The 13,157-nt window shown below is 37.6% G+C and overlaps 1 protein-coding gene across 1 annotated transcript in view; it reads right to left on the bottom strand.

Annotated features, from left to right (window-relative positions):
- The window catches only part of COPB2 (COPI coat complex subunit beta 2), a 58,286-nt gene that overhangs the window by 460 nt on the left and 44,669 nt on the right, over window positions 1–13,157 (bottom strand). The window contains exons 9-21 of the mRNA XM_049870199.1: window positions 12,908–13,107; window positions 11,085–11,195; window positions 9,138–9,226; window positions 8,940–9,046; window positions 6,968–7,111; window positions 6,228–6,358; window positions 5,737–5,944; window positions 3,415–3,525; window positions 2,169–2,383; window positions 904–996; window positions 636–816; window positions 383–451; window positions 153–221 (exon numbers count right to left, since the gene is read on the bottom strand). Coding sequence (XP_049726156.1) covers window positions 153–221; window positions 383–451; window positions 636–816; window positions 904–996; window positions 2,169–2,383; window positions 3,415–3,525; window positions 5,737–5,944; window positions 6,228–6,358; window positions 6,968–7,111; window positions 8,940–9,046; window positions 9,138–9,226; window positions 11,085–11,195; window positions 12,908–13,107 — 1,728 coding nt within the window. The remainder of the gene's footprint in view (window positions 1–152; window positions 222–382; window positions 452–635; window positions 817–903; window positions 997–2,168; window positions 2,384–3,414; window positions 3,526–5,736; window positions 5,945–6,227; window positions 6,359–6,967; window positions 7,112–8,939; window positions 9,047–9,137; window positions 9,227–11,084; window positions 11,196–12,907; window positions 13,108–13,157) is intronic.

The following is a 13,157-nucleotide window of genomic DNA, read 5'->3' as shown; positions in this document are numbered from 1 at the left end:
GCATCTTCCCATTTCAAAGCCTCTGCTCTGGAACTGATCTCATCATTTGACTAGCCGGAGACCTGCACACCCTTCAGACATCCATGTGAATGTGTGAAGAGAATGGGTGGGATGTGGTTCAACAGGAGGTTTGGGTATGGTATCTGACCTACCTTTTCTTCTTTGTTGGCTGTGTGGGAGGCCAGTATCACTGAAGGAGAGGCAGGCTTCCCATCAAGTTCCTGAAGGCCCAAGTGGACATACATATGAAGACAAACAAATTTTTTCAGGAATTTGAAATTTCTCCCCAAGGGAAGAATAGTCAGGATTAGAAAGTGGGGGATGGTAATTAAAACCAACACATTTGAAGTTATATTAAGTTCACATGTAGTATTCTACTGACCTGTTGGGCTACAGCTCTTGAGGGCTGAAAGCCTTTTGCCTCTTCCATAACATTTCTTTCTTCATTTGGCTATCAGAGAGTAAGGCAATGATGAAATGAAATATTCTGAAATCACAGTTAATCTGTGAATTTTCCCTGAATCCCAGATATTGGCTCTTAACCCAACAAGAATGCATTTAACCTTGTTCAAAACCTGATGATGTGAATGCACTTGGAGTCACACTAAATGAAGCCTGGCACTCCAACCACTCACCGTGACTAGTGGGTACTGTTTGGCTGGCCACAGATCAGCATGGGTTTCCTTCACCCATTCTTCAACCACAAAGGCTTCTTTTAATCCAGGGAAAAGGTTTTCATACTCTGTTGGATCAGCAAGGGATTCTGCAGCTTTCTGATTGACTTTTGAGAGATTCTCCCTCCAGAGTTTCACTACCCTATAGGTATCATGGAACCAAAGAGAGACTAAATAAGTCTGTGCTGTTTTTAATTGAAACATCTCTCCTTAAAATTAAAAGCTGTACCTTGAAACCTGACTCGGTAGGTAGGTTCGGGCCAGGAAGGCAGCTTCTGGCAGTCGTCCAGTTCTAATCAGGAGTTCTAGGCAAGCATCAAGCCTACAGATTAAAAATGAGAGCTACTATTACCAAGAAGAAACACTAATAATGGCACTTAACACATTTAAGAAATGTGGGTTTAGTACTGCAAAGTCAATACCCCCTCCCCCCCACACCCCGACCCCATTTCTGTCACTGAGCATCAACTTATCACGATGTGTTACATTATCAATGAGGTTTTAAGGGATAAGGTATCTTTTGTGACCATTTTCAGTCTACTTTGTTTTCACAACTCCTAAAAATAATCTAAAGGGGCTTTTCAAGGCAAGTTAAGGCAGGTTAAATTAGCAAATTTTAAGCTTCAGGATGTAATGCACCCTGAAACAGTTTCACAAGTAGAAATATCTAGGACAGTGTCTCCAGCATGGAGTAAGCCAGACAATCCAGAAGGAAAATATCACAAGTATCCTTTTTTCCTATAGCTTTTTAATTTGCTTTTTCTTTGTTTTATAATGTGGATAATAATAAAAATACAGCCATGTGTTTCTGAATTCAGAATGTTTTATATTTTAGAAAGGTAAAACAATGCCTAACAGCCCCAGCATCATACAGAAATCACATTAATATTTCTGCAATAACACATGGATACTAAATAGGATAAGACATCAAATGGGATAAAAACATCTAATAACAGTACCTCAGAATTCAGGTCAGTTTTTACCATCAGAGTTAACAAAAAATTTATCAGAATATTTCTGGATTTTTAAATTATGAATAAGGAATAATAGACCCATTTGTACACACATATAAATTTATAAATACATTCACATACATACACTGAACTATGTATCAAATTATCTTGCGTAAGATCACCTGTCATTCAGGTACCAACTGGGGCAGCACAGTAGCTTTCTGCCTTCATAAAATAATAGCTGTCTCAGCTTTTAAGTGACAGGGCTGTTGAGAAAGAGGTTTACCATTTCTTCCACTTGAGCCTCCTTGAAGAGCCAGTTTGCGTCAAAGTTTAGATCAAACATGCTAAAAGCATCCCTTGCTGAAGATGAGCACCAACAAAGTAGCACTGCCCTCTGCTCCCACTACTCAGCACCACTTAACCATCTATCCATTCTCTCTCAGGGTTCATTCCACACATTCCAAAATCCATCCTCAAAGTAGAAATTGCTTTTAATTACTATATGCATACCGCTTTTAGACTTTGGGTTAATACTTACTTGCCCTGTAAGAAGTAGCTCATGAATGCCACATTATTCTTGCCATCTCGCTCTGCACCCTCTGCTAGCTTGTTCACCATACTAGCATTTCCAGAGGCGGTGGCCAAAAGCAAAAGACCCCCGTAATCCTGTGCATGGTGCAGGCACTCCTGGGCTAGGCCAAACTGACATTTACTAATGGCAAGCTCAGCAAGTTGTTTCCACTTCTGTTCTGACTGTAAGAAAGAGTTACCAAGTACCGTTGGGTATATTTAAATTGCCAATATTAATGTAATTCTGTTAATCTGAACATTAATTCAAACACAAAAATCCATTTTAATGATGCATGAATAATCATTATCAACCCATTGTATTTTTATTTGAAATTATACAGTAAAACAGTAGAACTATCTAGCTGGAGTTTTAAGGTAATTAAAAAAAAAAAAACCCATTGCCGTCGAGTCGATTCTGACTCATAGTGACACTGCAGGACAGTAGAACGGCCCTCTAGTGTTTCCAAGGAGAGGCTGGTGGATTCAAACAGCCAACCTTTCGAACAGCCTGAGCTCTTCACCACTGCACTACCAGGGCTCGTTACGGTAATTAAAAAAAATTTTTTTTTCTTTTAAATATTTTAATGGGTAATTTGTACTATTTTTTTTTAAAAAAAGTAGGAAATTGTTTATGTCCTTAAATATTTAACAGTAAAAAATACTGTCACTTGTAGCCTCTCAGAAATCAACTAAAATGCTGTACATTGGATTTTAACATAGCTTAAATTAATTATGCACATCTGAAATGAATTTACCAGTAAACACCAGACTTAAACCACAATTGGGAACTCTCAATATACAAAGATCAGAAAAATGACATTAAAGTTTCAAAATGTCAGAACCCTTTTTTAAAACTGACATCTTTCTGTTTAGTTTGAGATATTGACATATTACTGCTATGTCTGCACTCTAGAGTTTCCAGACTAGTTTCTTCACTAGTCTTACATCTTTCCATCTATTCCAAAGTAGATCTCATGTAAGATATTAAAAACACTTAAACAAATTAGAGTGCTAAGATCATCTACAATATAATCCATTTAATTTATCCAAAGATTAGCATGCATATTTAAAGAAGACCAGAGACAATAACCTCACCAAAATGGGTCACTAATTTGCATGTCAGAAAACTTTAATAACAAAACAATAAACCACATGCAGAGAAATACCTACTGACCTTTTCCATCACTTATGAAAAATCATGAATTAATACGTACCTCTGCTTCCACTGCCAATTGGTATGCAATTTTTAACTCTCCCAGCTGAAGAGCAAGCTCAAAGCGATGCTCAGGATCTGTGGATACTGTAAGAGCTTGCTGCTTGAAGCCCTAAATACATTTAAAAAATGTGTATGTATTTATGTATACAAAAATGTGTGTGGTGCAAATACATAGCATACATACACAAGCATGCACGCACAGAGCTCATCACTCATTTCCCTCACAAACAAAAAATACCCTGCTGACATAGAAACTCCACTCCTTAACTTCTCTTTAATGAGAAGTCAAAAAATTTTTTAAAACTCTGTTGCCATCAAGTCGATTTCTGACTCATTGCAACCCTACAGGACAGAGTGGAACTGCCCATTGAGTTTCCAAGGGGTAGCTAGTGGATTCGAACTGCCGACCTTTTGGTTAGCAGCCGAGTTCTTAACCACTGTGCCACAGGGGCTCCAGAGAAAAATTAAGGAGTCATTAAACCGATATGAGATATAACTGATATGAGAACAAACCCCGCAGACTAACAGTCTGTCATACAATGCCTGTTTTCTAAGATAACTGAAGCTGGCCAATGCTAGATGGATAAAACAACAACCAAAATTAGAAATGTAACACAAAAGGAAATGTCATCTGGCCTTTCTTCCAAGGCACCTCTGGGTGGACCTGAACCTCCAACCTTTTGGTTAGCAGCCCAGTGTGTTAACTGTTTGTACCACCCAGGGGCCTCTACTTCTAAAAAATCAGCCATTCAAAACCCTATGGAGCACAGTTCTACTCTAACACACGTGGGCTTGCCATGAGTCAGAATGGACTCCACAACAACTGGTTTTCTGGTTCATTATCATCACTAAATTAGCTTCTCCCCCAAGACAAAGAGTACTGATGGGGTCTACCCTATGGGCTAGTACTTCAGCTCTAGGGATGTGTCATGTTAGACAAAGAGCTCAGGGCTAGTTTAATGTTTCATCAGACTGAGGGGTAGTCAAGACGAAAAACATGAACAGCTTTCTGAGTTCTGTCTGACTTCAGACATGGCTTTATCATTGGATCTGAAATGTTTTAACTTCCCAGCTAAAACAAGCTCCCTGCCTCCCATTCATTCATGAGTACAATATAAATAAGGCATTCTGAATAATTTGAATTACTTTTTTTTCTTTACCAGCATTGAGGTAAACATAAAATACAAGAGTGGAAGACAGAAGATTTATGGAACTGGTCAGATAAGGCAAGGGTAAAACAGATGAGATGAGGTGGACTAAATAAATACACGCACTTTTATTTCCCCCCCAATCTCCACTAAAATGACACTAAAGTGATTTTTTTTTTTTTTAAAGGCATAAACTCCGAAGAACACACAGGAAGGGAAAGGAAATATTTGCAACAAAATTTTGGAGGTTGGAAAGATGGTGGACAAGTACACACACACTTAGAACACTAGAGAAAACAAATCCTAAACCAGGAATATAGAAACTATCCAAAGAAGAAGCAGTATAAGGCAGGTTTATTCTTTGGAGAGGGCAAGTGGGTACACTAGAAGGTCTAGGGGATACCCAACACACTTGGAGAAAGAAATATCAAGTGGAAAACAGGAGATTATGGGAATGGATACGGAGTCTAAGTGAAATACTAAATGTTGAGACTCTAAGCCTTCTTTTCTCCTACTTGGCTCCTAGAGTGATTAAGGAGCTTCTCTGTACAACTAGCCCAAGGACAAAGACTTGAAAATACTAAAATGTCAACTCCATGCCCCGCTAGAACAGTGGTTCAGTGTTAAGTGCTCATGCAATTAAGTGAATGTATGTGTTAAATGAACTCATTAAATGACTAGATAAAGATTCTTAACCCTTGCAGAACTTATTTTATGCTTTTTCAAAAAAAAAAAAAAAAATTTTTTTTTTTTTTTATGTGTTAAATGAACTCATTAAATGACTAGATAAAGATTCTTAACCCTTGCAGAACTTATTTTATGCTTTTTCAAAAGTACAGATATAACTCATTTAAAAATACTTCATTAGGAAGAAGGCAAATGGGATAGGGAAAATTAGAAATGAAAATATTAATAGCATGGAAAAGAAGTCTATAGAAAAAGACTACTACTAATCACCTTCAACATTTAAAAGGGGTACTAAGGACACTGAGAAAGGAGAGGGAAGAATATAGGGAGAGTGAACGATATGCTCTAACGTGGTTTAAACTTACAGGAGAAATTCAATTTACATAAGGAAATCAGTGTCAATTGAAAAATAAAATTTTTCCAAATCCATACTAATATTTTTTCAAATCAACTGGTTTTAAAAAACAAATAAAAATTTTTCTTACTTGCTTTTCCAAAAAGTGTGCAACTCTTGTCCTCTGTTCTTTTGGAATGGTAGGGAGGACCTTATCAGCCATGCTAAAGTCCCTTCTCATGACAGCAGTCTGGTATTCCAGCACTGAAACGAGCAGGGAGTAGCTAACGATGTTCAGTTCTTTATCCCCCAGATAAAGCCTGTTGTCTTTAGGAATATAGCCCAGGAGATACATTGTCCTACAGTAAAAACAAAAACTAATTCAGAAATAAGCCCAGATTAAGCGCACGCACTCACACACAAAAAACACCTGCTGTATTATATTTATACGTAAATGTGTGCCTCTTGCCCAGAATCTTTCCATTTGATTGATGCAATATTATTAACAATAGCCAACCTACTAAAACTACAACACTGAAAAATTAGGCCTATCATTGCTATAAGCCGGCAACAGGTTTTGTTTAAAGAGCATGCTTTTAAATTCATGATGCTTAACACAAAGGCAAAAAGATACTCAGCTACCTGTCCAGGTGAGCAATGGTGACTATTTCTCCTCCGACATAATAATTTAATCTGTTGACAGAACTTGTATAAATGAAACAATCGCCTACCCACAGCCCTGTTTTCACAATTTCCTGAATCTCACCAAGAACCTGCAGAAAGGGTAAAAAAAAAATAACATCCACATTATAAAACCTGTCAAACAAAAGATGAATATAATTGGGGGTGATAAGGGAGAATAAGAATGCAGAGTAAAATCCTACTTCAAGAAAAAAATCTTTCCTTGGAATTTCTAGCTCATTTCTTCACTTAAGAACAGACTGCTGGATAAGTTATGTATAATGGGAAATCTCATTATTGAAGTATGGATCTAAACCCCTGACATACATGAAACTGGAGCAATAAAGTTTCATAAAATCTTCCAAGGCATTTCCACAATGGAGGATTTCTCTTTATCATCTGGGAGCTCATTTAAATCACTCTGGCTAAACAGTCTTAAGACCAAAACAACTTCTGATTTCCTTAATGAAAGATATCAGTGCTCATACAGATTTCCTAAAGTCAAAGCATAAATTTCTTTTAAACATATATGTTTTTGACTCTGATCTCTGAGTCAAGATTCTAATTTTTACATTTTACCAACACTCCTTAAATGCTTAGTTTCCTCAGACTTAATTTATAATTAAATGTTATAATCAGTGAAGTTCTGTTATAAGAATATAATCATTTAAAAATAGCTAAAACTGTCCTGATGCAATTACCTCAAAGGCATCCTCGATGCCATCTTCAGTAACTCCTTCATGGGTTTCCTGTGCAGCCAGGACTTTGTCTGATAGATACTTAAGGATAAAAAATGATTCCTCAGTGGCAATACAAACTAGCTCTCCAGAGTCAGACCAGAAAATCTGCAACACAACAAACAAAACCACAGGCAACTGATTTGGGATTTCTGAATGGAGATAGAAAAATTTTTTCTTACAAGATCTACCTTCTTAGAGTAAGACAGTTAAGTATGCACTTGATAATTTTATGTACTGGATATACACACACATATCGGGGGGAGGGGGAGAGCTGTTGTATTTAGCCTAACGATGGAAAAACCAAAGGAAAACAGGACAGCTGTGGTTTAAACACTGGATGTGCTGTAATTCAGTGGAGCAGCAGCGTATCTCCCGCTCTAGAATACTGTTTCTCAATTTTTTTTTTATTATTACTTCCCTAAGGAGCCTTTTTAGACATTTTTTCCCCAACTGCCTCCCCTTGTGAAATTTAAATACCACAGATATACACATATAATGTGTGTGTATATATATATGTGTATATATATATAAAAAAGTATATACACACAACCATATAACATGTATATACATATGTATAGTAGTAACATCAGAGAGAAGCTTGACCCTACTAAGATGAAGAGCAAATAACAGGAAATGTCTGCATGTGAGCTTTTTCCACTTCCACATACCTCTTTGTGACCTGGGGACACAATGCTTAAGAGAAAGACAAGGAGAAGGATGTAGAGATTCCCTGAGGGAGTGAGGGTAACACTAATTATTTGAGGGAGCAGCACAAGCTGGGGCCTAGATTTTAGTGCTTCTCTCTAGGCATACAAGACTACCCAGGATAGCTCATAATCATAACCATAACCAGATAAAATACCTGAGACGTTTAACTTATCTGCACCAAATGGGAGAATTCAAAATAATCATATTAAATATGCTAAACTAGATATAAAAAAAGCAAAACCACTGTTGTCGAGCCAAGTCTGAGTCACAGCAACCCTAGAGGACAGAGTAGAACTGCCCCATAGGGTTTCCAAGGAGTGGCTGATAGATTGGAACTGCTGACCCTTTGATTAGCAGCCAAGCTCTTGACCACTGTAAACTCTCCCAGAAAACAAAAAAATTAGTAAGAGTCTCAGAAAGAGATCAAAATATAAAGGAAGGATAGGAAATATCTGAAGAAGTTATTACTTAGAATTTCTCAGGGATAAAATTAAAGCAAAGAAAGAAGGCCACAAAGAGAAAGGACTCTTAGAATCTCAAACAGGATACATGAGAGGAAAAAAAAAAAACCTAAACATGACATTAAAGACAAATTTTCCTAAAAACTTGTATCTGTACTTTATACATAAAAAGTAAAAATTTTTCACCCTTTTCCCTAAGAACCAATTTTTGCCTCCTTGGGGACGATAGAACCCTGTCGAGAATACATGCTCTAGAAGACAGAACCAGGACCAAGAGGTATGTGCTTTAAGGAGGCTGGGTTTGTCTCCAAAGAATTTCCTGAGGATAAAGCTGTCAAACAAAAAAGCGGACAACTCTGAAAAGTAGGAAGCTTTCTGACACTGGAAACGTTCACCTAAATGTTTAAACAGCCATCATTAAAATGAAAAGGCTTTCTGAACTGTTTGTGAGCTACCTGGACCTTTCCAAGTTAAGAATCCCTCATTTCTTGTCTTCAAAGCATGTTTTACTCTGTCAAAGACCATTGAAGATATGAATAGCACCTAGCATTTGTATAACTTTTTATACTTTTCAAAAATACTGCAACGTCTATGCTTGTTCAAATAACACAATCCTGTTTTTCTAAGCATCCCGAGGTAAAGATCAGCGTGTCCAACACAAAGGAACAGGGACAGCAGAGTATAAGGACATTCCTTGGCATGAGGGACTCAGAGCTAGGCACAAAGAAGCATGCTACAAAAAGAACAAAGGAGGGAAAACAAACGTGTTTGGGCTGAATTTCAATTCTGCGTATGAGTTCTGTATTGTCCCAGTCATAGAAGGCTAAACCGTTTACGGATCTGACTCCCAGTAAGAAGCCTCCATAGATACCTTTAAAAAAAAAAAGAAAAAAAAAGTTTAGGTGTGTTTTTGAGCTATTACAAAGCTCCAAAAAACGTTATCATATGTAAATAGTACTCACTTTCAGCTCCAAAATCTGGTTTAAATGATTTCTTTTCTTTAAAGTTCTTAAATATCTTTACAACACTGTTGCTTTCTCTTATTGCATATCTAGGGGTGGAGAGTGGGGGCAAACACAGCATATTACATAGTAAATCATACTTCTACCAAATGTTAGAAATATTTTAAAATATTTTTGAATAATGAATTATACAAAAACATAAAAATAAAGATTAGAAGATTCACTGATGTATTTTTTCCCTGGGAGATCCGTGAACTCCTTATAGGTAGACAAAAAATAAACAGATTTCACAGTGTCTATTATACAAATTGCTAGGGCTTACAAACCGTTTTAGATACTGGAAACATCCCAAATGGCCATCAATAAGTGAGTGAGTAAACAAACTGGGCTATATATACAGTGGAACAGACAAACAAACAAACCCAGTGCCATCAAGTTGATTGTGACTCATGGGAACTTCTACTCAGTTTAAAAAAAAAAGGAACTGATTACTGATCCACACAGCAACATGGACAGATCTCAAAAACATTATGTTGAGCAAAGGAAGCCAGATACAAAAGAGTGTATAGTGTACGACTCAATTTATATAAAACTCTAAACAAGACTAATCTATCTAGTGACAAAAAACAGTGGTTGCCTGATCCCAGGGATTAGGGAAACAAAAGGATTTTTGGAGATGATAGAACTGTTCTGTATCTTGATTGTGTTGGTGGGTACATATTGTATACATCTGTCCAAATTTATTTAAATGTATACTTAAATGGTGCATCTTGTGTATAAATTATACCTCAATCGAGGTGATTTTAAAAAGGGAAAGAAAAACTTTCACAAGTGGCTCACTAGTCAGCTGTGTTTGGCAGCAGCTCAGGAAACTGCTTCTTTCAGGCTTCTGCCTGGGAGAGGGGGGCTGCAGCTATGCTGGATAATGAGTGTGTGAAGAAGTGATCTGACGAGTGCTTTGTGTGGGGCAGCGACAATGTTGTACAGGGTCCTGGTGGATAAAACTGAAAGTAGGGATTATCAAAACAGAAGGAAAGTGGGAAACCAATTTATGAACTCAAATTCTGCCTAAATACTGTGTATGTATGAAAATATTAAAACAATTCCTTACTACTCAGCCAATCTTACTGTTGAAAAATTTAAAAACATGCGTTTTATTGTGCAGTGCTGAGCCTCAAGTTACCCCACTGTTGGAGGCTAGGGAAGCACAAAACATGGGGAAAACAAAACTAAGAAAAGAACTACGAAGGTATAATTTAGTTGTGTGGTCTGAAAACACCAAAGTTCTCATGTTTATTAGATGCACCAAACAGGAATCAAAAAGCAACCAGAGGCAGTGACTTTCTAATACAATAATTCATAGTTAAATGATTTTGTTTTTAGTGAGAACATTTTAGGGACATTGTAATTTAGACAAGCTCGTTTTGTTGCGAAAATAAAGTGGGGGTGAGGGATGGGGAGGCAAAACCAACAGAAAACTAGTTCTAACAAAGATTCAATAAGTTCTCATCAAGATGACATCAGACCACAGCATCTCTCCCAGCTAGTTCATACAGGGGCAGCAGCACCTTCAGGTTCTGTGTCCAGGGGCAAAAAGTTATAGGGAGGGCCTGCCAAAGACTTCATTTGAGGGCCTACTTTACCTTAAGCCCATAAGCACCAGGCCATGGGCACCATCAAGGAAATGGGTACTGGGCCCCCAGTTTAACGGAATTATCAGATCAGCTCAAGTAAGCCAGCTCAATACTGAATACAGAAAGGGCAAAGACAGCTCACACTGCACAGCTGCCTCTGACTGTAATCTTCCAATGGGCAGCTCAAGTGAGAACAGTTCTTTAACCTGGAGAAGCACAGCCCACGCTGGGCAACAAGACCCTCTTTAATAGACTTGCATACATAACACCCATCTGCAAGAGGGTAAGCTGGATATCACATGGGCAAACTTACTCTGAAGAATCGTGGGCCCAAGCAAACTCCTGGGCAGACCCAAAGCTCTTGTTTCTCAATGCCATCGCTGTGTAGATGATATACTCACCATCGCCACAAACCACAACAAACCTAGAAATTAAGCCAGAGAGGGGAATACAAGAACTAACGATATAGAAGTTAAGAAACAACGATTCTCTATTTATGGTAAAATAATTCTAATAACAAATGTTATTTCAGTTGATTGATATAATTTAATCTAATATCTTTAAAATTATGCATTTCTTTGAATACCAAAACCAAACCTGTTGCTGTTGAGTCGATTCAGATTCATAGTGACCATACAGGGCAGAGGAGAACTGCCCCATAGTGTTTCCAAGGAGTGGCTGGTGTATTCAAACTGCTGGCCTTTTTTTGGTTAGCAGCTGATAAGCCACTAGGGCTCCTCTTTGAATACAGAGCTAGATAAACATTATAGCCAATAAATCCAAAAGCAAATTATGGAGGTGGGGTTATTGCTATTGCAATGGCCTTCTCTTACAAACGAAGAAGCCTGGGGAGAAGATGAGAATGGCTGCAGATGTACAGGGAAAGGATTCTGATTACTTAGCTAGTATTTGTTGAGCATCAGTATTGCCTACCAGTTTGCTCATTACCTTCACAGTATGAGAAGGCACTATCTTTTTACAGACTATCTTCATTTTAAAGCTGATCACTCAAATAAATAAAAATATCCCAATTTCTAAGTTTATCAAAATAAACAAGATATCTTAATATTTAAATAATGAGCAAAAACAGAATGTTGTATATTCAAATAAAATTTCCTCAAAAAACACAAAACAGCTCTCTTTAGTTACTGTTTAGAATAATGTAATGGCTGTTACCAAAGGATTGCCAAAGGTAAAATGCAAAATTTATGGCAAAGAATGTTTCCTGATATTGAGAGAAAAATATATACCATATTTTTAATGCAAATAATGCAAGCCTATACATTTGTTTGCCAACTGCATCCTCCCCAGCCCTCCTCTGCCGTGAGGTACTTTCATAAGCCTGCTATGCTAATTTTTTAGAGCAACATGTAAAAATAAATTGGCACAGCAGCACCTATGAAAATATCTCACAGGGAAAGGGCACAGGTGACAAACAAATGTAGAAGGCGCATGTTATTTGCATAAAAATATGGTAATGCTTTCCTAAGCTTCATAAGATACTCATATTACAAATAATTATGGATACCATTTACTGCACTAGGTATCATACTTGGTTTATATACTTGGGCAGCATTATAAGATGCCCAGACCTACTGTAAAATAATTTATAGCTTCACAGTTTAAACCCAGTATGTTAGAAACTCCTTTCTTATAAGATGTTCAGTGCTTCATAAACCTTAGTGATAAAACAGAACTTAGAATTTAAATTCCAAATAAGAAGCAGAGTTAATACCAATCCCAGAACTTTCTGAAGAGCCATCTCCCTTAAGAGCAATGAGTCAGCCAGCATGTAGAGAACACCTACTAAGTCTTAGGATAAGACATGGTCATCATCCTCAAAGAAGCTCAAGGACACAAACTCAACACATTTGAAATAAGAGTAATCACCAAATTATTTAACTGCTCAGAACTGTGTGGTATAGGAAAGGCCAGAGGGCAGATGCATGTCACTTCACATGCCAACTCCATCAACTGGCATGGCTGCCTACAGCTGTGTTAAGGATTCTAAGGCCAGGACAAAACTCAATGAGAAAAATTAGAGATGGCTGCCATAGGGTAGGGTGGCATATGTACTGGAGAGGGAATCTCTGCTCTAACATACACAGGCACTCAGAGATTTCTATGATAGCTTACCGTCCATTAGGATTGTGCTGAATAGTCTGAGGGTATATTTCACAACTGCCCATATCCTTTACTGCCAGCGGCAGTCTTTCTCCATCTTTAATTTCAGCATCTCCCATTGCTTTCAGGTTGGCCTGCTGGACTTCTGAATGCTTGGCCCAAATTATCTTTCCATTGGCATCCATGGACATGGCAGGTTCCTCCCGACCAAGCTAGAAGAATGACAAATGGCTCTTAGCAATGAAAACCAAAAACCAAACCC

Source organism: Elephas maximus, chromosome 26, assembly GCF_024166365.1.
Source record: "Elephas maximus indicus isolate mEleMax1 chromosome 26, mEleMax1 primary haplotype, whole genome shotgun sequence".
Lineage (NCBI taxonomy): Eukaryota > Metazoa > Chordata > Mammalia > Proboscidea > Elephantidae > Elephas > Elephas maximus.
This window is presented reverse-complemented; position numbering and strand designations above follow the sequence as displayed.